The sequence below is a fragment of the Colobus angolensis genome, unplaced genomic scaffold, assembly GCF_000951035.1.
Source record: "Colobus angolensis palliatus isolate OR3802 unplaced genomic scaffold, Cang.pa_1.0 Scaffold245, whole genome shotgun sequence".
Taxonomy (NCBI): domain Eukaryota; kingdom Metazoa; phylum Chordata; class Mammalia; order Primates; family Cercopithecidae; genus Colobus; species Colobus angolensis.
In genome coordinates this window covers 1,406,836-1,432,487 of record NW_012115655.1, presented here as the reverse complement: position 1 = coordinate 1,432,487, position 25,652 = coordinate 1,406,836, and the positions used below count along the sequence as shown (strand labels likewise).

General features: G+C 40.9%; 2 protein-coding genes across 10 annotated transcripts in view; one reads left to right on the top strand and one right to left on the bottom strand.

Moving 5' to 3' along the window:
- Positions 1-25,652, top strand: part of MCF2L2 (MCF.2 cell line derived transforming sequence-like 2) — a 242,044-nt gene that overhangs the window by 148,483 nt on the left and 67,909 nt on the right. For both annotated transcript variants that reach the window (XM_011945800.1, XM_011945799.1), the window contains exon 15: positions 2,581-2,666. In XM_011945800.1, coding sequence (XP_011801190.1) covers positions 2,581-2,666 — 86 coding nt within the window. The remainder of the gene's footprint in view (positions 1-2,580; positions 2,667-25,652) is intronic.
- The window catches only part of B3GNT5 (UDP-GlcNAc:betaGal beta-1,3-N-acetylglucosaminyltransferase 5), a 20,588-nt gene continuing 1,376 nt past the window's right edge, over positions 6,441-25,652 (bottom strand). For 2 of the 8 annotated variants that reach the window (XM_011945790.1, XM_011945798.1), the window contains exon 2: positions 6,441-10,331. In XM_011945790.1, coding sequence (XP_011801180.1) covers positions 8,890-10,026 — 1,137 coding nt within the window. In that variant the 5' untranslated portion in view covers positions 10,027-10,331 and the 3' untranslated portion in view covers positions 6,441-8,889. Of the gene's footprint in view, positions 10,332-13,992; positions 14,152-14,489; positions 14,820-25,492; positions 25,632-25,652 lie in introns of those variants that run through there. The other 6 variants (XM_011945792.1, XM_011945793.1, XM_011945797.1 and 3 more) reach the window with 6 other exon arrangements.

Here is a 25,652-nt window from a genome sequence, read left to right as displayed (position 1 = left end):
CATGAGCCACTGCTCCCGGCCAGTTGTTATATGTGTAACAGTGATCTGTGATCAGCAATCTTCTTTGCCATCTTTTTGCCACCCTTTTTCTTCAGGATAAAATGACCATAAGGGGAGAGGGGCTGTTCCGCCTGATTGGCCTCCAGACAGGGCAGGCATGAGTGACTTCCCTTTCACAGCACCAGCTGGCTGCCAGCCCTCCCTCTGCTAGGTATACCCTAGGGGAAATTCAGGGTGAAGGAAGGGAAAAAGGATGCAGTGTCACAAAAAACGATTGTTGCTCTGCTTTAGAAGAGTATCCTTTTATCATTCAATGGAGCTTATAAGGGATCCCTCACTAAGAAATACGGCAGCAATTGCTGAGTTTCTATGGTCTTTTTTTTGGTCTACTATTTGAATAAAAGAAAGCTTTTACTTGAATATGCTCTCTTCCTCCTAGATCTTTCAAAATGTATAATTTTAAAATTTCCTAAAAGTAGTTTGGCTACAATTCACCTTTCATCTCAATAAAATAAAATAAAATAAAAAATTAAAATAAAAATAAAAGATATCTCATCAGTTACGATGTAAATGAAAAAATGTTTATGTGTGTGTATGTGTGTGTGTGTGTTATGATGTACTTCTTGTGAGTTGTGGTCAGGCTGAAAGCCACTATGCTAGAACACAACTAATCTGTCTACACCTTAGTAAAACATTGGTATACAGTGCAGCTTTCATGAATGCAGTCTCTGAATCTGCTGTGGGTCCTTCCCATTGCATCCTCAATGGCACCAGTGTTATATTCCATTAGATTTGCTTGGCAGAGGAGACTCCCTCTACCCCCACACCAACCGTCTGACACATGTCAGCAAGAGCAACGTGCCAAGGCATTCCTGCAAGCTCCTGAGGGCATCTCATGCATGACAAAATCTATAAATTAGGGAGATGTCATCATTTGATGTAAAGATGACAAGGTCCATTACCTACACCTGAATCGTTGTTATTTTTCCATTATTAGGTTATTATGAAATAAGACTCTACCATCCACCCCACATACAATAGATCAACAGAGTTCGAAAGAGCACAATTCATTTTATAATTGGGAGCAGGTTTCACAGTGAGAGGAAATTTTGTTAGTAATAATGGTCACTCTATATGAACGGCCTGTATTACACACTGGTGATCCAAAGATAAGTAAGACTGAGTTCAAAGGTCAGTGGGGAGTTTGGGCATAGTAATGTCATAGATGAGAAACTGCAAAAGGATACAATGTGACATTCACTGCTGTATTAGTTCAACTTTATATAGAAAATGTGAAGAAAGACTTTTTGGTAGTGTGGTGAAAATAATTAGATTGAATTTGAATCCTGGAACTGGTTCGAATTTGAATCCTGGGCCTGATATATATATATATATTTTTTTTTTTTTTTCTTTTGGGACAGGGTCTCACTCTGTTGCCCAGACTGGAGTGCAGTGGTATAATCTTGGCTCATTGCAACCTCCGCCTCCCAGGCTCAAGTGATTCTCCTGCCTCAGCCTCCCAAATAGCTGGATTACTGGTGCCTGCCACCATGCCCGGCTAATTTTTGTATTTTGAGTAGAGACGGCGTTTCACCATGTTGGCTAGGCTGGTCTTGAACCCCTGACCTCAAATGACCCACTGACCTCCACCTTCTAAAGTGCTGGGATTACAGGTGTGAGCCACCGCACCTGGCCAACTTTTATATATTGACACATGAAAAATATTATCTGGTCCCTGGTCAGATATATATAATAGAGGGAACTAAAATTTAAATTCTTATGGGACTGGCATCCTATTTTAAAAGGAAAACGTGTGTGTGTGTGTGTGTGTATACACACATACATGTATACACACACACACACACACACATACTTGGAATATAAGATTGCCATATTGTTTTAGAGCTGAATTGGCAAGACTAGTACCCCAGGGACTTCTTTCGTTAGACTTGTTATCACACATCTGTGAAAGCCTACACTGGGCTTACCTCATCTCTGCCTTCAGCACTTTCTGGTCTTAGGGCGAGTGCAACTTTTCCAGACCTTGATTTCTTACGAGAAAAAAAAAAAAAAGGAGATGCTGAATGCCATGATCGCTTTACTGTCCTCTTATGAATCACTTATGAGTACAGTGTGAATAGCCCTTCATGATTAAGGGGAAATGACACCTGTTTTGTTTTGTTTTTTTTCTTTTTTTGATATGGCGTCTCGCTCTGTTGCTGAGGCTGGAGTGCAGTGGCGCGATCTCAGCTCACTGCAACCTCCACCTCCCAGGTTCAAGCAATTCTCCTGCCTCAGCCTCCCAAGTAGCTGGGATTACAGGCGTCCGCCACCATGCCCAGCCGATACCTGCTTTTGGGAATGAGTTTTTAGTGTGCCTAAAGGAAGCCAAAAAGGGCAAACCATAACGGATCCACAGAGCGGCTGGGGAAAACCCAAGGAAGAATAGCATGAGAAACTGGTTATTTTGCTTATTGAGGGAATCAAAACCAAAATCAAACACAGAAATTGGGAGAGAGAAAAATATAGGTTAGGAGGTCCCCACAATATAAAATCTTAACAAAATTTCTTTCACTTCAGAATGAAGAAATCTTTGCAAGCCGTCATGAAAGGGGGAACCCTGAGCTGGAGCAGCAGGCCAGGCTCGGAGACCTTTCTCCCCGCAGGTAGGACTGCAGATCCGTGGGTGCGGGGTGGGGGCATGGGTGGCGAGGATCCTCTCTTTTACATCTTAGCACCTGTCTTTCCCAGATGAGAATCATAATATTTATCCTCTATACTAACCTTCATTTATGTACCTGAGAACAAACCTTGTGAATCCCACAAAAGCAACAAGCAAAAGAGCTTAAAGTGACATCTTAGAAACCAAACTTCTAAGAATACGGTGTTTTAAAAAATTGGGCTATCAAGAGAATATTACATGTAAGCTAATGTTGATATTGACTGAATTATTGGTTTAAACACATTTAAAGTCTCTTGGTTCCCCAAAGACACAATTTACACAAATGCTGTTTTTGCTCTGTAGAAAGGTGTTTGCATCCTCAGAAATGCTGTGCCATTCAGAAAGCCTAAATTAAGGAGGTAAAAACCAAAAATATACAGGAAAATTTATTTTTTAAAAAATATTTATACTTGGCCGGGCGCGGTGGCTCAAGCCTGTAATCCCAGCACTTTGGGAGGCTGAGACGGGCAGATCACGAGGTCAGGAGATCGAGACTATCCTGGCTAACGCGGTGAAACACCGTCTCTACTAAAAAAAATACAAAAAATTAGCCAGGCGAGGTGGCGGGCGCCTGTAGTCCCAGCAACTCGGGAGGCTGAGGCAGGAGAAGGGTGTGAACCCGGGAGGCGGAGCTTGCAGTGAGCTGAGACCCGGCCACAGCACTCCAGCCTGGGCGGCAGAGACTCCGTCTCAAAAAAAAAAAAAAAAAAAAAAATATTTATACTCAGAATCCCCATCATGACACCTGTTCTAGTGCTAGTCACATTATACCCACACTGTTTGAGTTGTAAGCTGCTTTTATCTATGGTGTCTATCATAATGCTTGACTCTTAGTAGGCCTCTGAAAAATGTCTGTAGAATGAATGAACAAACATCTTTAGGAACGTGCTCCTTGATTAAACATAATGTTAACTAGACTACTTTATATTCTTTCGCTTACGGTGTATTCAGAGAAACATGTGGGCTCTTACCGATTGACATGTGTCGTGGAGTTATAACGAATGGCCCAATTTAGCATGTGAGTGTTGAATGGTATCACCTCTGAAAAACACCATTTGGCATTGATATGTTCTCTAGTTTTTCTTAAGTGACAGTTTATCTTTTAATACTTTTACTAAAACTCATACCTACTTTTATAAGTCTTAGTGTTCTTTAAGTTAGTTGATGAATTACTGTATTAACTTATAACAGGCCAGGTGTGGTGGCTCGTGTCTGTAATCCCAACACTTTCCAACGCTTTGGGAGGCTGAGGTAGGAGCATTGCTCGAGCCCAAGAGTTCGAGACCAGCCTGAGCAACATAGTGAGACCCCATCTCCACAAAAAGTTAAAACACTTAGCGGGGTGTGGTAGGGTGCACCTATAGTCTCAGCTACTCAGGAGACTGAGGTGAGAAGATTACTTGAGCCCAGGAGGGTAAGTCTGCAGTAAGCTAAGCTGTGATCACACAGCTGCGCTGCAGCCTGGGTGACAGAGCAAGACCCTGTCTCAAAGAGGAAGGAAAAAAAACCAAAAAACTTATGGCAGACTGCCAAATCATACTTCTTATGAGAAATACAGAGGAATAAAGTTACAGCACTTAACTGATGAAACAAAAATATCTTTACGTTCTTGCAAAAGAACTTCGAGAAAAGGCAAAATTAGCCACTGAGTTAATCAAGAGGTAGAATCTGTAAGACTGTTTTTGTTCTACCACCAGCTTTGAATAAATACCTTAAGATCACCAGTCTTTGCTGCAACTGTTTAATCTATATTTCCTTATTCCCTTTTGATTTTATAGATTTGAGTTTTGCTGCATAACTAATACAAATTTGCTTGGTATATAGAAGGCTTTCAGATTTTTGGGAGATGATTTATTATTCAGAACCCTAAGTGGACACTGTGCAAGGCATGGTTGCCTTCAGAACTTATAGCTAGTAAAAACACGCAGGGAATGATTAGTAGGTAGTACAATAATATATGTGACTAAGTATAAATTTGGGGAGGAGGGAAGGAAGAGATGCTTAAGGGAAGAAAGGAGGTAGAACTGGGTTTCCAAAATTTCAACAGGTGTAGGAAAAACGGTGTTCTTGGCAAGGGAAACCAACTTAAGCAAGGTATGGTCACGAATGACATTATGATAGATAACAGTGGCAGTGATAAAAACCAAGCTATAGGGAATGAAGGAGGAAAAGATTACAGAGGGCCTTGAAAACCAGGTAAAAGAGTTTAGATTTGATGCTGGAGGCAGTAAGGAGTCTTTGAGGTCTGGAGTAAAGGAATATTGTAATGAAAGCTATGATTAAGGACTATGTCACTGCAGAATGTAGAAGTGATTGGAAGGAAAATGGACTCAAAGAGACATCGAATATTCCTCCCATTATTATCGCAGAATGAATAACCTTGCATATCAAGAGTTTTCTGGTTCTATTCTCGTTGCGGCTATAGCATCCAATTAAAGTCCCCAAATATAGGTCATTAATTCTTCCAAGTCATCACATTTTAGTACCAACTACAAGTACTCCTACCATGCCTTGCAAGTAAAAAGTTCTACCATAACCAAATAATTCAGATGCTTACAAGTTTTAAATATAGATTGAGTTATACAATATGCTATGTGAAGAACTGAGCAGGAATCAGGTAAAACACAGATGAGAGCACACTACATGCAAATATATTGAAGCACCAAACACTCCGAAGTAGGTGTAAGGGCATTCCTGATATTAAGAGATTAGGGTTAAAATTGACTGTATTTCAGACAGGTAACAGTATCAAAGAAAAGGAAAACGTAACTTTTGCAAATGGTATCTTAAGACATTGTAACTAGAGGTGATTTCTTCCCTCTCTCAACAGATTATAGTCATGCATTCCTTAACAATGAGGATAAGTTCTGAGAAATGCTTTTTTTTTTTTTTTTTTGAGACAGAGTCTTGCTCTGTCATCCAGGTTGGAGTGCAGTGGCACAATCTCGGCTCACTGCAACCTCCCTCTCCCAGGTTTATGCAGTTCTCCTGCCTGAGCCTCCCGAGTAGCTGGGATTACTGGTGTATGCCACCACACCCGGCTAATTTTTGCATTTTTAGCAGATACAGGGTTTCACCATGTTGGCCAGGCTGGTCTCAAACTCCTGACCTCAGGTGGTCCACCTGCCTCGACCTCCCAAAGTGCTGGGATTACAGGCGTGAGCCACTGCACCCAGCCAAGAAATGTATCTTTAGGTGACCACATCGATGTGCAAACATCCCAGGGTATACATACGAGAACCTAGATGGAATAGCCTACTAGACACCTAGCTATATGGTAGAGCCTATTGCTCCTGGGCTACAAACCTGTACAGCATGTTACTGAATACTGCAGGCAACTGTAAGACAATGGAAAGTATTTATGTATCTAAACATATCTAAATGTACAAAAGGTACAGTAAAAATCTGAAATAAAAGATAAAAAATGGTACACCTGTGTAGGGCAGCTCCATTACAATTTCACGGGACTGTCGTCATATATATGGTCCATTGTTAACCGAAACGTCATTTTGTGGCACATGACTACATTAGGAAAGAACATCTCCCCATCCAGAGGTTCCAGCGTGAGTCATCTGACAAACAGTAGCATCTTAGGTGGCCCAATAATGCAGAGAACATGATCATCCTATAGGAACAGGGCTAAGACCATGTAGTACATTAAAACAGAATGAATGATTATATAAGTAATGTTCATGAAAAAGTTTAAATACACATGTCCTAATTTTTCAGTTGTTTATTGGAAATCATAGATTTTTTTTAAAAAAAACCCACTAATTATTTTGTCATACAAGAGCAAAATTCAAATAATACAAATATTTAACATTTTGGTATAAAATTAACAATATGGAAAAAAGATGCAAACCAACCAAAAGGTAAAAAACTTTTAACAATAACACTGTGTATAACCATCTTCTATTCAAGTGACCATCCAAGCTGATAGTTTATTTTCCCTTTGTTGACATTTTTAAAAAAGATAGCCCTGCATCTGGAGCACCAAAAGGTTTTTTCCTTCTTTTTTAAAAGGTTGGAACCCTTTTATTTACAAATACTCTTCTCAGTACTTTAAGTGTGATGAGGGAATCATCTAGCAACTTCCTTCTTAGAAAAAAAAGGAAGTGCCTTCATATTTCCTTGAAATTTAAACCTGTTCCATTCTATTCTAAGCAAAAATAAAAAGGACACGGTGCAGAAGAGTTCTTTCAGCAAATAAATAATAGTTTCACAAAAGCACTGCTGTAAACAAGATCACTTTGATGGCCAGACACACTGATGTTTTCAACCAATGGCAACTTTAAACAGTTCCAAGTATAGATACACAGGGTATATATGGCCAAAAGGCAATACATCATTAAAGAATCAACTAATAAAAATTAATTATAAGCCTGTTGCTTGGTCAAATATGCTTTTGTTCTCTACGGTTTTTAAAATTGGTCAGAAAACTTAAACTGTAATGATCTAAAACCCTGCATCTACTCTGAAAGTAACTACAACCTAGAATGTCTGACATTGTAGTTCTGACATTAGTTACAAATACTAAATTATCTAAGCAATGTAAACAAGCCTCAAATTTCAAAATAGAAAAAAATTAAAATTTCTGTAAACATTAAAAAGCTACCTGCTAAAAATTGTTAAGTATCATCATCCAGTTGTGTATACTGACAAATCTTTTTTAGTTTTGTTTTGCATGTTTTTAGACATTACCTTATTATATGAGACATCTTATTTTCCCTAACAGTGCCTCTGCTGTCAAAGGTCTTAGAGTGAGTTCAGCCACTGTTGCTGAAGTCATTATTTTGGCCTTCATATAATCTCCCTAGCAGTAAACACCACCTAATTCTTTCTGTAGTGAAGGGAGGTAGTATGTATTATAGCTACATTTTTATCCTGCTTTGTAAAATAAATGTAACTTACTTTATTAGATCTCAGACACATCTCTTTGATTGCAAGGAACATGCAGCTTTAAAAATGGTTTAAACCCCAAACTGGCAACTTTTCCATCACTTTTTTACTGTTTTCAAGTTTGAATTATTTAGAAAATAAAGATCACCTCTGACAGCTATTTGATGAAAAATAAATTGTTTTAGATAGTATAATGTTTAATGCTCTCAGTTTAAAACTCTGAACCTGGAACAAAGTGCTGTGGTTTAGAAGACCTTGTTGGGGAGGAGTGGGTTAATTTTAGTAATCAGTACAATGATTTAGACACTAAGATTTCCTTTTATAAAATTATGGATAAATCAGGCTTGTAATGTTCTCTCTTCCCATTTGAAGTCTCTCCATTATTATATTCCTCTATGTAAACTACATTCAAATAACAACCTTAAACACAGACCAATATTGAATATTTAAAAACCAGTTGAAAGCTTCATTAAAATCAGCTTATTTGAATTAACAATGGTTTCTCCCTTGAGAAGGACCCTATGAGCAACCAACTGCCCATGTTATGTGTCATTTTCTAATACTTAAAAAAAATCCATTAAAAACATACAAAGTATTAGGGCAGCATTACTCACTTTTCTCAAAGTTCTCATTAAACTTTGAAAAAAGATACAAAAAAAAGGTATTTTAATGACTCTATCACCAATAGCTACATGGATGCAGTAAGAATTTGTCTGTTTATAATAACATTGTACACATTTTTCTACATCTCCTCTTAAGAACAAGAGACTTTCTTTTACCAGATTCATGTACTTTCTCTCCTATGCTGACCTTTCCCTGCCCCTACCACCTCCACCAAGTGCTGTTTAACAAAAATAAACTTGTTTACCTGGTCTAACAATATATTCATTTCCTTGAAATGTTGTACTAGATGTTCATTTGGTATTTTCCAAAAGCAATTATTCTAACATCAAGACTTCTTAATAACGCCTCTACACCTCAAGTATGTATGTGGCATTACATGAGAACTTGAACTTCCCTTTAGTTTTGTTTTCACTAATAATATAAACCTTTTCTAAATACGAATTCTTTGAAATGAATTTAGGCAATGAAATAGATAAGTGATATTAAACAGCTTCTAGAATCAAAGAAACATTCTGATGGACTAGGCTTTCAAAATATTTGTCTTTCATGCTCATTTTACTTAGGGTATAGACAAACATTTAAAGGTTTTTTTTTCATCCAGGTTTGACTCAGTGACAGTGAAAACGTACAACATTCAAGTACTATTAGATAAACGCAGCCCTACAAGGATATGTGTCCACATAGCTAATTTTACAAAGGAGAACTATCTTCATTAATCTGCAGTATATTTGACCAAAAAAACCTTTTGAAATGGTTTTTACTTTAGGATCTGTAGCATTCTTCCAAAGGTCCTGGAGATCTTGTAAATGTCCATGAGATGTCATCATTTTTTCGTAGATGCAGGGATGATAAGGAGTTTTACCCTCTCCAGAAAAAAACACATGGTACTGTGGTACTATCCCTATTTTATTGGCACAGAGGCCCATGAACACATCGTCTATGTAAAGACTAGAATTAAGTGTCTGTGACGCCTCATAGACTTTGGCAGCTACATCACCGGAGATTACATAGGCAGCTCCAGCTGTATAGTCAGGGTAAGCTGGCCACTGGTACATTTCATAGGACACGTAGTATTTGCTGCTTTTATCTCTAATGGGAGGGGCACCACGATGAACACGACCAATCCAAAAGTCTTGAACACCAATTTGTTCTAAACTTTGAAGGTATTCAATCAGATTTGGCATGTGAATAAATATGTCATCATCAGCAGTCATAAGAAATTTGGCATGTGGACAATAGATATTTGCCCAACTGAACTGCATAAGTAATTTCAGAGTAAGATTGTAGAAAGAATCAACAAAGTCTTGCTGAATTACATCATTGTACATTTGATCTTCCCAAACCAGTTTTCTTTGTAGTTCTTCTCCCTCCAGTGGACTAGGAGTTCCTAAGGCAAACAGAGTTTTGATGTTGGCATTCAGCTGAGACCGAACATAATTCTCATTGCCCCACGTCTTTCTAATTGCGGAACGTCGATCGTAGTTTTCAGGAGCGGTTTTTACAAACAGTAAAAGGAGGATGTCTTGAGCTTGACACTTTTCCTTGTGGTTAATCAAGTACTGGTAGCGAGGCCCCGCTGAGGTGTGCTTAAGAGACAGGGTATCGTTCACAAAGTCATAGCTATTTATGAGGTATCTGTAAGAATATGACTTCATATGGCTCACAATGTGATTATCGATCGGTTCCCAAAAAAACATGAGGCTCACTATAAAACAAGTTGCAAATAAGTGAATAATAAACTGCCATTTTTTGACTCTTCTGCCACTAATCAACATTCTCATATCCACTCAAGTCTGTTTTTATTTAGGATCAGTTTTAAACAGGCACTGGCTTCTTCGGGACCATAGAACTTCGTATTTCGTAGAGTAAGTGTCCATCTTAATACATGTTGGTCATTAAAAATGGAAAACAGTTTTCTTATTTCACAAAATAGTTTCTTTTAATCCCATTTTTCTGAGATTGTGAAAGAATGGAACACCCTGTAGAACGCAGACACTGGCACGTCAAAATTCTTCCACCCGGGCATCCTTCAGGAAGCGTAGTGGGCGGCCTCATGTGGCTCTCCCATATGAACATTCCATGCCACCTGTCAGAGTCAAGAAGAGAAAAGAATCATAATCACGTGGGTTACTGAGGTGCCAGAAAGACATATATTCCTAATTCCCTAAAACCAAATGTAAGCTGCCCGATCTGGACAAAAGGTGATGAGGCACTTAGTATTTGGCAGAGGCATATGGCTGTTTATTTTTTTTAAAGGAGGACAGGAAAAGGGAAAAAATTGCTTTACACTGTCTTCCCATTCAGAATACAGAGACCTTTTTCTACTCCTACTCTTAAAAAAATTTTAAAAAAGCTTCCCAAACAGCTATAATCTTGTATACTTAGGTTCAAATTTCACAAATGGGTATATTCATGAACATACTGACTTGAATATGGTCAGGAGAAAAGTAGATACATAGATTAAGGCAAAAATCTTCAATGAAAAGAAAATTCACAGCAGTAAAAATCCATTAAGGCTTGCCCCAGAGAAGGCAGGAATAAGACTTCTTTTTTTTTTTTTTTTAATTAAGGTTCATAATCAAGGAGCCACAATTTGCTCCTTGAAAGCAAACTCTCAATAATCAAAATTACTTTGTGAGCCCCAGATTTATACAGCCACCTTCTTTCTGCACTTTTTTATTTGGAAATGCAACAGGCGCATCAATGTAACATGTTCTAAACTGGCAAGCAACAGAATGTAGCCAACAAGCACTGTCTTTGTAGTCAGGCAATTTGAACACCAATGCTGCCTCAGCCACTTATGGTTTCTTGTACCATATCATGCATCTAACACAGAAATTTGACAAATTGGGGTAAGACCGTTTAACTCAAAGTCTTTGTGCAAATTAAATGGGAATATACATGATAAATGAAGGGAAGCAGACAGAAGACAGATCATTACCTAGCACACTAGTGTCATTTCTTTTTTTTTTTTTTTGAGACGGAGTCTCACTGTCTCCCAGGCTGGAGTGCTCCACCTCCCGGGTTCACGCCATTCTCCTGCCTCAGCCTCCCGAGTAGCGAGTAGCTGGTACTACAGACACCCGCCACCATGCCTGGCTAATTTTTTGTATTTTTAGTACAGACAGGGTTTCACCATGTTAGCCAGGATGTTCTCGATCTCCTGACCTTGTGATCTACCCACCTCAGCCTCCCAAAGTGCTGGGATTACAGGCGTGAGCCACCACGCCCGGCCTCAAGTGTCATTTCTAACCCATTCTGTTATCTTCTCCCCTAAAACCTGCTGTTCCTGTTTCTCTTTATTTGTGCTTAACTGCACTTCTTTCTTCTGTGCCTGAAATCTGGAACACCCCCACCCCATTTCCTCCACTTCCGTTATTTAAATGTTTAATCCTGTGAATCACTTCAAAATCTCTCTTCACCCCTTCATCTTATCATCCCCTCTCACCCAGACTAGATGATCCCCTGGCCAACCCACCTTCCACTTTACAAAGGTCAGAGTGACCTTTGTAAAACTTGGATTTAATCACGAGACGAACTGAGCTTTTTTAATCTCCTTCAGAGCCTCCCCACTAGTTAGTGACAAGATGAAGTCTAGCCTGGCCCACAGGACCCTTTAGGATCTGCCTCTCCAGCTATTTGGTCACATCATTTGACAATACCAAATTACTGAAGCACAGTCACACTTGCCATTTCATATGCCCTGGTCTTTACACCAGCAGTCTTGTGGCCTGGCTACCCTACCTCCCTTGCAAATATCAAGTCTATAGACATCCTTCTCTGGGAAGCCTGAATTGGGATCAACCCATTCCCTGAAAGATGCTTCTCATCTCATCTGTATTGCACCAGCACCTTCTTATACCCCAAACAGAGACTTTTTAGGCACGATGTTGTAGACACCCTACACTCAGCATCCAGGTCAGTGTGTGACCCCTGGTAGGCATTCCCCAAATGTTGGTGCAAAGAACCATGCTGGGGGTGGAGCCACCGTTTACTCAAAGTGATGGTTACTGGGGAAAGATTGGGGGTCAGGACGCCTAGCCAGGTGCCACCTCGGATGAGGTCCATGCCATGGCTGCTTACCCCAGGTCTTCTCTTTTCTTCCACCACTGGGACACAGCACCCTCCTTCCTCAAGGATTCTGTCCCCAGTGCTTACCACAGGTCAAACACTTCCTTGGATGGCGAGGTAGGCTGTTTTCCTCAGGGGTGGTACATTAGTTTCCTGGGCTTTGGACAGGACTGACAGGGAGAGAGCTGTGTAGGCTGAGCCACATAGCAAGCCCCAGGGCAAAGGCCCTGCTTCGTGCCCAGAGATCTGTCCTCAAGTCCCCCTACCAGTTGACCCCTGATAGAAAACCAACTGCACACACTGAGTGCCCTGCAGAAGGGGCCTAGCCTCAGCTGTGACACCTCCATCCCCACTTCAGAGCTTTCGGATCCAGCTGTATTTCCCACCCCCATGATCACTCCACATCAGGGCAGAGGCAAAGGCCAGGTATATAAAATGTCCAGTGAGGACTAGAGATTAGAGCCAAGCCCCACTCAGACTTTGTCCAGAGATAATCAGTATAGGGCACATTTTATTGCTAAGGGTGCTGATGTGAAAACTGCACGCACCACTTAGGAAGCCACAGCCAGCATTTTTTATTTTTTAAATGCAGAGTGTACTGAAAGTAGTAAGAGCAAGAATCACTTTGTGAAACTTTTGGGTTTTATGTGTGTGTGCGTCCAGGGGTGTCATGAGAAATGTGTTACTGTGCTTTACCATCACAAAGGCTGAAGGCCGGGCGTGGTGGCTCATGCCTGTAATCCCAGCACTCTGGGAGGCCGAGGCAGGAGGATCACTTGAGGTCAGGAGTTTGAGACTAGCTTGGCAACATGGTGAAACCCCATCTCTATCAAAAATACAAAAATTAGCCGGGTGTGGTGGTGCACACCTGTAATTCCAGCTACTAGGGAGGCTGAGGCAGAAGAATCGCTTGAACCAGGAAGGCGGAGGTTGCAATGAGCTGAGATCATGCCACTGCACTCCAGCCTGGGTAACAGAATGAGATTCCATCTCAAAAAAAAAAAAAAAAGACTGAAACACTGCTCTAAGGAACAGATCAATATCAGTAATTTCCCCCTTGGATAGGCTGGTCATTTCTGGACTGAATGCTCTAGAGGAAGGTGAGAAAGACATCAGAAAATACCAGTTTCTGATGGTGGCATCTGCCTAAACTTTGCAAAATCACTTTCATTCAGGGGCCCACTTTCTTTCGGTTGCTCTCTCAGTCTTTATCCACAGTGCTCACCCAGATAATGACCATCCTCTGAAGCCTCAAAGCAAGGGCCCTCTGGTCTCCTCCACAATACATCTTGAAGGGACTGGAGGCTTAAACTAAGGTAATGGAATTCTTGATGGCAGATTTTAAGCCAGCATACACATTTTTAAGAAATCTAGGAAAATTCTCAACTGAAAAGCATCTGCAGTTCCTACTCTAATTGACCCTGGGAAGGGAACAAAGAGGAAAGTAACCTTTGGAATCTCAGGGATCAAAGGGAAAACCAGCTGCCTACTCCTGAGCAGCTGTGCCCAGCAAGCTCCAATGCCAGCTTGCTTTGCATGTCCTAGAGTTGTTTGCAAGTCTGAGCTTCTTGCTAGACTTTCTGCCCACAAGTCCAACTGCTCCCACACCCAGTGTGCATCCATCTGACTCATTAAAGGTGCTACTCTCTCTCCAGTGAATCAGGCCTATTACTCACCAGGTTGGTGCATTGCTGCTGCTGCTTATATGGCTACTGTAAGCCGGCAGCTGGTTCAGAACATTCATTTTGTCCCCACCCTCAATATGTATGTATTTACCTTATTTTCCTGTATTTTTTCAACTGGTCCAAATTGACATCAACAAGTCAAAATGCTTTCTGAAAAATGACAAAAGACCTGTCACAAAGCCAACATCCCACGCTACTGATTCAGCACAGCATGTGAAGTTCTAAAATGAGAATTCTCCCCCTCAGTTGTTTGAATTTTTTAGCCATCATTTACATAAATCGTAACCAGATCTCACTGATAATACGGGAATGATAAGGGGAAGATTTAGGGAAGGTAAACTCCTCATTTGTATTACACAGCTTCACTTGTATCACAAAAGAACATCTGAATTCCTCCAAATTGAACATAGTCACTAGGAGGCCTTTCCCAGCCTAAATCAAAAGCACTGCCCTCCCCCACCTGCCCCCGATCTAAATTCATCAATTACAAGTCAACACTGTTGCACCCAGCTCCGGCTTTGCGGATGGAGACCACGCACATACAACTGGCACTCACTCTTCTGGTTTCTTACAGCGTCTTAAAGCTTCTCTAAAGCACAGCTTCCAGCTTTCCTATTCAGAGTGCAGGGGAGGGCCCTAGGAAGACGCCCACAAAGCCTGCCGATCTGGTAGAAGAAAATGCTGGGCCTGGCAGGAAACAAAGCAAGCCCAATGCCGAATGCGAAGCTCAGCAACCATCCACAACAGACTGCTGTGGGTGCAGCTTCCTTTGTGTAACTGCAGCACGGGTCAGTGGCCAATCAACAGGCTAGAAACTCAAGGGTTACCCCTGTTTGGGGCCAGATTTATTGTGTAACCTTGGGCAACCCTCACCTCACTCTGATTCGGTGCTTTAATCTGCAAATCGGGGATGAATATCCATGTAATGTCACTGAGGGGCAGTAAAAATTATAGATGACTTCAGAGCCTGCTGAAAATAGGAAATAGAAAAGCATGGGAGAGAAGAGGACAAAGAATTGCTTGGAAGAAAATATGCAGATATCTCAAATACAACCTGGGTTTGCTTCTATTTGGACTGAGAAGAAGGGACAGGTATTCTTAGTATTATCTTTCCTAATAGAGGTAGTCAGAAGAATAAAGAATAGAAGTAGGAACATCAGAAAAGAGGTGATAGACCCCAAATACTTTTCAGTCTGGGAGCCGTACCCCTCAGTTACTCATAGGAATATTCTTTCAGAAGAGAGCTCTTTAAAGTTTTTGGGAAGAAACTAGTTAGCACACCCAAAGGTTACAAGTTTCCCTGCAATAATCCCTGATTTTTTTAAACCTTACCCCTGCTATCAACTCATTTCTTTGTGGAGTCTACTTTTGTGATGCTGAGATAGTATGTAAAACCTGCTATCCATTTTGAAGTTTTAATCAAGATGGGGAGGTCCACACTTTTAAGTACAAGTTAAACCTCAGTCTCCAGTGTTTCAATTAATCCTACAAGTATATGAGTATTTACTCTGCGAGTTCTTACACCAGTCACAGTGGGAGATCATGAAGAAGTATTTTACAGTCTCCAATCTCAAAGTATTTACAGTCTATTTGTGACAAGACTCGTAGTTCCCACATGAAAGCATAGTTCCCACAGACAACAGTGGACAAATCCTGGTAAGGTACAGTGTGTCAGCACTAATCTGCATGATACCAACCCCAGGCGCAAGAGAAAAGTCTCTGGGACTAGTAGAGAAATCAGTGGGGGTTGGCTTAGTCAGGATTTTAGGAGGGCCTGAGGATGACTAGGATTTAGGTGGCTGCAGGAGTAGGAGCAACCTTTGTTTCAGACAAGAACTGCATATGGCAGATATTTGAGAAAGAGCCATTGATTTGAAAGCAGAGAGGTGGGAACCTACTTATGGAGAACCTTGAAAATCAGGTAGAGGAGTCTTAGAGGGTACAGACAGCAGCAGGAAGTCATAGAAATTTCTGGTTTTGTTTGTCATGGTAACTCCCTTGCTCAGTATTTATTAAGTTTGAGCAAGAGGAATTAAACTGGCAATGGAGGTATAGGGTGAAATGCAGAATGCCTGAAGATCAGGATGCTGGTTTCTCAGGGGCTTGTACTGATGCCGGATGAGGTGAGGAAGGCCTAGTCGAGGGTAGTGGAAGTGGGGAGGAAGGCCCTTTCAAGAAAAACAAAGACCTAGCAGGACCTGATGAATGACCTGGGATGGGGAGTAAAGGAGGAAGAGGAGAAGTGAGAGCTAATTTCAAGCATTACCGACAAGGAAGGGAAAACTGGTTTCCTGAGTTAGGAGTGAAGGGGATTGCATTTGATTTTAGACTCGTGTTGAGTTTGAGGGTGATGGAGAGACAACAAGGTACAGATGTCCAGAGGGTAATAATCTAAGACAAGCTAGACAGGACTGGGGAGATCCAGGTGGGTACTCTGAGCATGAAGATGACTAATTTCATGAATGTGGATAAGCTCTCTAGGTGGAGAGAGAGCAATGGGCCTGAAGGAAAAATAAACTCCCGAGAAGGAGAAAAAGGAGGAGTCAATGAAAAAAGGGCTCGTTTATCAGAAAATTAAGATGGGGTTAGCAAATGGGTAGAGTGGGTAAGCAGGACAAACAAGGCCCTGGTCTTGGAGCTCTAGGTGGGGAAGAGAGACACTGACCATGTAGTTAGGGTTGTGCTGGGTGCTACGGGAGGGTCTAAAGATGGACGCTGCCCCACTTGGGGGCTGGTTTGAGGTTGGGGAGGGCAATTTCCAGGAAGAGAAGCAACAGTGAACTGTACTTCCGCATTTTACTTAGGAGACATACAACACACTCAAGTCTAAGGAAACCTTATGATGTGTAGACCATTTTGTTCATGTTGTCTCCCAACACTCAAGACAGCTTAGCAGCCAGGAAGTTGTTTACATGGCTTCACTAAGAACTGCATTTCTTCTGAGACTTCAAATTCCAGGATACTCATTCTATAGTATGCTCACTCCTAGCTGCAACTTCTAAATATTCATCCAGAACCTTCTGCCACCCCACCACGCCCAGCAGTCTCCTGATCTTTCTTCCTCATGCACCTCCCCTGTCTCAGATGCAGAATCGTCATCGGACACCTTTGCCCTCCCACCCCAACAACCCCAGACCCCAGCGCCCTCCCATCTTCCTGTTCCTACGACACCTCCAGGGATGCAGGGGAAACGGAACTTACCAGGCAGGCAGCGTCACCACAAATGACACTATCTAGCTTTGGGCAAAGTTTTCAGTGCCGTGTGACTGTTCTTGCACTTGTCCCAGACCTTCTCCCTTTCCTGGTCTCTTCAGCGGCCATGCTAAATCTCCCCCTCCCAGGCTCTGTCCCCTCACTGTGAAGACTTCACCTCCTGTCTGCTTCCTAGAGAAAGGAGGAGACATGAGACACACCATCAGCTCCTCCTCCCCGTGTGGCCGCCTCCTCACGGGCTCCCTCGTTCCCCAACACTCACCATTCCCTCTGTAAACCATACTGATCGGGGCCAGGACTAGAAGGAGACAAGGGAGCCACTTACTTTAGGTGTACAATTTAAGTCAGTATAATAACTCAGTAGTCAGTATAGTACTTTGATGCAGTATTTTTTAAAAATCAAAGTTACTGCAAAAAATCCACAATGAACAAAATGTCAAAACTGTAAACCAAGACAGGCTCCAACCCTGCACTTACACAGCCCTGCCTCACCTGACTCCCCTAATCCCTGTCCTGCTGACTGGGACATGCTGGGGGCTGAATATTGCTGACTTCTATGGACATGCCTGCATTCTTAGTATATGTATGTATACCAACCTAAAGTATCATAAAACAAGACTAACCCTTAGTGTATATAATTAAGTATCATAAAACAATACTAACCCTTAGTAAGAATTAGTATTGTTTTATACTTTAATTTGGTGTGTGTGTGTATATATATAATATATTATATATATGTATATATACGTTCCTCATTCCTTTATATATCTTACACTTTTATTACGTAATATTCTTATATATACATATATATATATATATATATGAATGCCTACTTCTATTCCTATTTTTTTTTAATGCTGGACATGAAAACCTCCTAAAACGGTTGTCTGAACCATGAATAGATTGTGTTCTACATAGCCGAAAATCACCAATCTAGAATGGAATCAAACCTCTACCATAAAATCATCCTCTCTTACTTCAATTGTTGCCAAAACAAGAACAAACCCAGAAATTCTATATAAGAAGGCAGTATAATTTGATGGAAATACTAACGGATTAGAAGAAAACTAAGAAATTTAATCATTCTGTTCTAGTTCTGGTTTTTTTCTTGCTGGGGAAATAAAATATTGTAGTGAAACCTATATAGAAAACAAGACTGAACTGATAATTTTCTTCATTTTAAAAATCAACTTAATATTTGGAATATCCCCATGAGTAATGAAAATATAATGATCCCTTTAAAAGTGACATGCTTATAAAGCAGGACTATATAAGGCTCCTCCAGTGAGTCACAGGTTTTTAAAAAAATTGCTTTATATTCTCATGCCTTTATATCTTTTACATTTAAACTTTTATTACTTAATAAAGTCCCATGTGGGAGAGTTTTTAGTTCCTATCCAGACATAACTAAAGGAAAGATAAAATCTTCTGTACCATCTTTATGCTGCATTTTGTTCTACATTCCAAGTTTTTTTTTCTGGCTTCTTCTTGTCATCTGTTTCCTATTAAGTATAGCTAGGACCAATCTTCAGAAGCCAAATTACCTTGTTGAGGGAGATCAGGAATAAAAAGCCCCGCACTTCCTGAAAAAGCTATAATTTGATCTGCATAGATTTCTTCTTAATAAATTAGTTACAATAATTGGTGTTAAGAAATATAACTAGTTACTATTTGGTACTAATTGCCTAGTCTATTTGCTCAAGAAGGAAGGAGGCAATGTGAAATCTGAATTTATAACTCACATTTTAAGGTGAAACATTAGATATCTTTGCAACTGTTATATTTCCAATATAAGACCTCTAAAAAAGAAAAAAATTCTACCTAATGGCTGTCTTCAAGTGTTTTTGTGCTGGGACTTTAGCTATATGAAACTTCATTTCAAGCCATGGGCAAAAATTAGAAGCCATTTGGAATTCTTATCCTTCTGCAGAGAATACATTTATAGAGTTAGTTCTTGATTCAGTGTTAGTCCAAAGACTTTAAATTCCACTTTAGCAATCATGGCTCTGGGACAGAGGAGAAAGCTGGGTAATAAAACCTTCAGTGTGAATCCAGGTACAAGATCTCCACCTATGTAAACTAAGCTATATCTTTCTTTGTAAGTTAAACATGGGTGTAGATTTGTTTGCTGGTTATGGGGGAAGTAAAGACAAGGAAATTTCAAATGAACAAATGGGTAAAGACAGACCCTAAGTCTTTATTAACGGGACTTGTGGCATGTGATTATAGATTATTCTTACATTTTAGGGACGTTATATGAAATCAATAATTCCCAGTAACCAGTTTGATTATGCAAAATTTGAAACAAATTCAAAAAAGCTGACATATAAAGGCGGTCTCAGAGAGGTCAAACACTTGCTTTTCTGAGCTTGGCCCTCTGTGCTCCTTCTTGCAACACAATATAACTCTTGTCAGTTTCTTTCTTGCCTACTTAAGAAACAAACTTCTCCTTTTACCCAGTCTAGCAACCAAGACAGGCTCCAACCCTGCACTTACACAGCCCTGCCTCACCTGACTCCCCTAATCCCTGTCCTGCTGACTGGGACATGCTGGGGGCTGAATATTGCTGACTTCCATGGACATGCCTGCATTCTTAGTATATGTATGTATACCAACCTAAAGTATCAAAAAACAAGACTAACCCTTAGTGTATATAATTAAGTATCATAAAACAATACTAATCCTTAGTAAGAATCAGTATTGTTTTATACTTTAATTTGGTGTATAATGGGTATGTCTATTGTACACCAGGCCCTGTTCCAAATGCCTTACAAATATAGTAGCTCTTTAAGCCTGACAACAACCTTTGAGGAAGAAAGGATCTCCCTCCCCATGTTGCAAAAGATACTGAGGCACTGAGATACCGAGTTAACCATGTAACGGCAACAAACTCCAGACCCTGTAGCAGCTTAGAGCAGCTTGTCAGTCCCAGCCCCACCCCTGTGTTCCTCACCTGCCCTTTCGCCCTGGCATAGGCACAGGTTTTCCTGCAGTTCTCATCAGGAGGGGCGGGCAGGGGAGCAGGTGGGCAGGGTCAAGAGAAGCAACCCCAGATGGATGAGAATTTGCTTCACTGCCAGAAGTTTGAAGTCACTTCTGTTTTGCTGCATTTTGTTAGCACTGTTCTTACTTCTTTTACTAACATACTCTTTTTCAAACCTTCCATTTCAGTTTTCCCTCCTTCTTCTTCTTGGTCTCAGTAGTATGCCACAGTGGGCAGAAGTGACCTCATCAGTCTGTGTCCTTTGAGTGTAGTCTTTCATCCACAAAAAAGATTCAGGGACTCCAAGGACGGAGATCCAAAGTCGCAGGAGGGGGAGAAAAAGAGGTGGGGAGGAAGGAAGGAGAGGAGGCAAAAAAGTACCAGAGTCAGGGAGGATGTTTTAAGCAAGTATTGGGTAAAATGAAAGGCAAGGAGTCAGACACAGACAGCATGGCCTGGAAAAGCTGTCATTCTCTAATGAAAAAGCTGTATCAAAACCGTTTTCATGTGTAAAGGCAGGGAAAAGCTGAAGATATATTCGAAGTCAGCTAATAAAATGACACATAAGAAGTAAATCTGATGAAGAGATGTAAACCAGTTATCCATCATAAGGTAGATGAATAAAAAATACAAGTTCACCTATCAGTAAGAGTAAGAATTATTGCCTAAAATGCATACCCATCCCTTTAATGTGACATAAAACATGCTACAAATAGCCACTACTCCCAACCCCACCACTGCCACCCCACTAGGACTCCTCAGACACAATGACTGCTTTATTTGAGTCACTAGAAGAACAACGTTCACTCAAGCTAGAATTTTTCAAACATTCTTGAGATTTGTTAGGCTGGCTTTGTCCCAGAAAAACTAAGATACATTTGAAATGTTGCATTGTGTTGGGTAGCCTTCATCCACAAATCTCTTATTAGAAACCCATATGCAGTTGGCCCTGTACATTCATGGGTTCTGCATCCTCAGATTCAACCAACTACAGATCAAAAACATTCTTAAAAAAACTGTATGGTTGTGTCTGTACTGAACATGCACAGACATGTTTTTCTTGTCATTATGCACTAAATGATACTGTGTAACAATTGTTTACATGGCATTTACATTGCATTAGGTATTATAAGTAATCTAGAGATTATTTCAAGTACATGGGCCAGGTGTGGTAGCTCACACTTACAATCCCAACTACTTGGGAGGCTGAGGCAGAAGGATCATTTGAGCTCAGGAGCTCAAGGCTACATGCCTCTGCACTCCAGCCTGGGCAACAGAGTGAGACCCCATCTCTAAAAGCATAAAAAGAAAAAAATAAAGTACATGGGAATATTGCATAGGTTATATACAAATGATATACCATTTTTATATAAGGGACTTGAGCATGCATGGATATGGGGGGGTGTCCTGGGACTAATTCCCCAAGGATACCGAGGGACAACAAACTATGGACCCCAAACCAGGTGCTCTGTGAATGAAGAGCTTTCCTCTAAGATGAGGGAAACAGGGAGAAGATGGAAATTGGGGAAGGCTTTGTGGGAGAGGTGGCAAATGAGCAGGAGCTAGAACAGAATTCAAATGTGGGTTTGCGGAGGAAAGGAGGAAGACACAGCTCAGAAAGAGAAGAAGTCTACAGCCATACCACCCTGAATGCACCTGATCCTGGCTGATCTCAGAAGCTAAGCAGGGTTGGGCCTGGTTAGTACTTGGATGGGAGAAAGAAAGGCGAAGGGAGGAGTACGGCAGGGAGCATTTCAGCTGGCTTAAGACGGTGAAGTAGGCTGGGTGTGGTGGTTCACGCCTGTAATCCCAGCACTTTGGGAGGCTGAGGTGGGCGTATCAGGAGATCAGGAGATGGAGACCATCCTGGCTAACATGGTGAAACCATGTTAATTTTTGTCTCTACTAAAAAGACAAAAATTAGCTGGGTGTGGTGGAGTATGCCTGTAATCTCAGCTACTCGGGAGGCTGAGGCAAGAGAATCTCTTGAACCCAGGAGGCGGAGGTTGCGGTGAGCCGAGATGGCTCCATTGCACTCCATCCTGGTGACAGAGCGAGACTCTGTCTAAAACAAAAAAAAAAATGGTGAAGTGGAGGGAGCAGGGAATAAGACATTCCAAGAGAGACTACGCAGGAATTTTTTTAAGCACATAAGAGAAAAAGTTGTGGCTTGAATGGGGAAATGTCAAATCACTTAGTTTAGCTAGAAGTTAGGGTAAAGGGAAAAGACGGAAAAAAGGAAATCAGAAAGGTTAGCTATGGTCGAATTATAATAAGAAAAACCAGGATTCAGAAACAGGGTGACGATATAACCCAGTGTCTGCCTATTGTCCAGTGGCAGTTCCTGTGTCCCATTCTGGACATTGTCTTTAGAAACAGCACTTGATAGAGGGTTTATAACACAGAGGTACAAAAAGTAGAAGATGGTGTAAAATAAGAGGTATGTGTAACATGTTTCTGTCTTGGTGGATCAACGTTTAGTCTAAGTTAACTACCATTTATTAAGTGCCTGCCCTATTCTAGGCATTACAGCGGGCAGCCCTGAAAGTAGGTTAATACCCATATTTAACTAATTCAGCAAATACTAACTTATCACATACTGTGTAGTAGGCCATGGACAGGATGCTAAAAAGACTTCAGAGATGTTTCAGGTGTAGATCTTCTATCAAAGGGTCAGTAAATATTCCAGTGCAAGCTGGAATCTGGACCTGATGGAGGTGAAAGAGAGTAAAAAAGCCCAGAGTGTTCAAATGCAAACAAAAGTAGATGTACACTGTGCCTCTCCATTTACTGGTCACATGAGCTCGACTTGTGTCTAAACCATGTACCAGACAGTGTTTTCTGAGGATCATTTGAGATAACTTATTGACAATGTCAGTCCAGTTCCATCTGTGCAAATTTCCTTTCTCTAGAATCTGTTCATGTAGCTTTACCAGGGTTAGTTCATGGATGGCTGATTTTTTTTTCAGGTTTTTTTCTCTTTAGACTACTAAGCTATACTCATAATATGCTTCTTATCAAAAAACATTAATTAGGTAGGAGTTTTTAAAAATACCGATCTGATGGCTAAGGGCCATTTAACACATCGCAAATACTGTTGAAGCAGAAGTATCGCCCCTAATTGACTGAATATGGTCCTTCTCATGTTCCCCATTATTCCATTAATGGAATACTGGTCTTCCATTATTCTTGACAGGAAATAACATGGTTCCCACAAGCACTTAAAATACATTTCAATTAGGATGACACACGTATAAGATTATACAGTCCTCTAAAGTAAGAGAAGGAAACCTGAGGTGAGTCCATCCTTGAACTTATTTTGCTTAGAGCACTATGAAAAAGTTATAGAAAGTTACAGGAAAGGAGCAAAAGAGTCAAATCTGAAATATTAGGTGGATCTTAGGCTGTGGAACAGTATTTTGAACTTGAACTCTTGGGCTTTGTTGCCTACACACTTGGTAGAACATTCTCTTTTGTGGAGAACTGGCTTCTAGCGTTAAAACCTTCTATGGAAGAGAAATCTGAATAAGTTACATATCAAAGCCAGCATCTGAATTTGTAGAATTAAAATTTTTTTTAAAAAATCGCTTTTTTATTCAAATCTTGTATCTCACCTGATCAAGTTTCTTATCCTTTAAATATAAAGATTCTTACTTCTTACATCCCCTATATATATGTAAACTAATACATAATAGTTAGATATTGCATACTGTAAGGAAAGTATTTAATTCTAGATTTACACTGTTCTGGCTACATCTTTGCTCACAGAGATTCCATATCAAAGGGCAGAGCTCTTGTAATAATTTACTGTGCCTCAGTTTCTGGAACACGGACATAATGAATTCCTCTCCTTACAAAGTTATTCTAACAATGAATTAAAATAATGGCTATGGAAATATTTCAGAAAAGGCATAATGTATTATAAAAATGCAAAGCTGAGACCTATTTACTTCAGCATATATAAAATCCCCCCAAATAGGGTACATTTTGTTATTCTGAGAAGAGACCATTTCCTTCTGAATTTCTCCCCGTTTCTTCCTGACACCTGTGTTCTGAAATGCAGATTCTAGTGCAATTGGGCCTCAAAAAGAACTTGACCCTTTACAATGTGAAAGTCACCAAGTGCAATGATTCTAGCCAAAGTGACCCATTTTAAAAGATGACCCATTTCAAAACCCATGAGTTATTATTCAAGCTGTTCTATTTTTGAGAATTAGAAAGGTTTTTGTTTGTTTGTTTTTTACAATCTCACCATTTGAATGTCTTTTATTAAAAGAGAAAACTGATCTCCACTTTAATGAAATACAATATTTCATTTTCTACTTGATGGGGCCTGTACTTTATTTTGAAAATTCTTCTGCACCTTCTGAGTTTTCTCTGGGCAGAGCAGTTATAAGCATCTCTGCCTCCTACTCATCCTCATCTCCCACTTTCTCAGGAACAGCTGCTCTGACTTTGGCTAGGGCCTTTCCTGTGATAACACTGGTTCTATGTTAAGGTGCCACAGGGAGTCTTGCAGGGCCGGGAAGGGTCAGCCTGAGTCAGCCTCCTCCTCAGAGAGTGCTCAGTCAATGCTCAGAGCGTGTGCAGGAGAAGGAAGAGTGAGAAGGACAAGCAGGTTAAGTACTGAATGGAAAACATTTCGGGTATTGCATTTAGCTTGCTTTAAAAGCAAAGAGTTGGCCCCAGAAAGCAGCTTTCACCTCCTCACTTGTGACCAGATAGAAAATCTACCATAAATTTCTGAGAAAGTTATAACATCAGCTGCTGATCACTAATCACCCTTTCAGAAAGTTTAGGTTGGGATCATTTCAGTGCCACAACTTAATACAACTACCTTCAATCATCCTTTTCTGGGTCAACTTCAGCTTTTCACATTCCTCTCCCATCCCCCACAGGGACCAGGCAAGGTTTCCCAAAATAAAGGCACAGAGGAACAAATCCAATTCTGATGGATGTACTTTCATCAGATAATTACCATAAATATGAGCCTCAGGCCACCACCAGCCACTGTGCGGTTACCACATCAGTGTCCCTTTAACAAGATCCATAACCTAAGAAAACCCACACTGGCCAAGAATGTACAGGGTGTAGTCAAGAGCCGAGTTGAAAACTGTTACTTTTACCTGTATGGTATCCAAGCAAGCAATTGCCTCTGTCACATCAGGATTCAAAATGAAATTAGGCAGAGTCAAAGGAAACAGCGGCCACGACCTCCCCGCCAGGAAGATCTGCGGCTTCAGTCTCCCCGCCTGCCCACTTCCCTGTCCCCATTTCCCCCTGCCAGTAACTCGCCGAAACCGTTCCCAGGCTGGCGGTTTCCTCTTTCCAGCCCGACGCGGGCTGTCGACTCGAATTCAGTCCTCCAGCCGGAGGCGGGTGGCCGCACGCATGGGGCCCCCGGCCGGCAACTGAATTCGTGGGTGCGGCGTTCGCCTCGCGGCTCCCGCGCCCG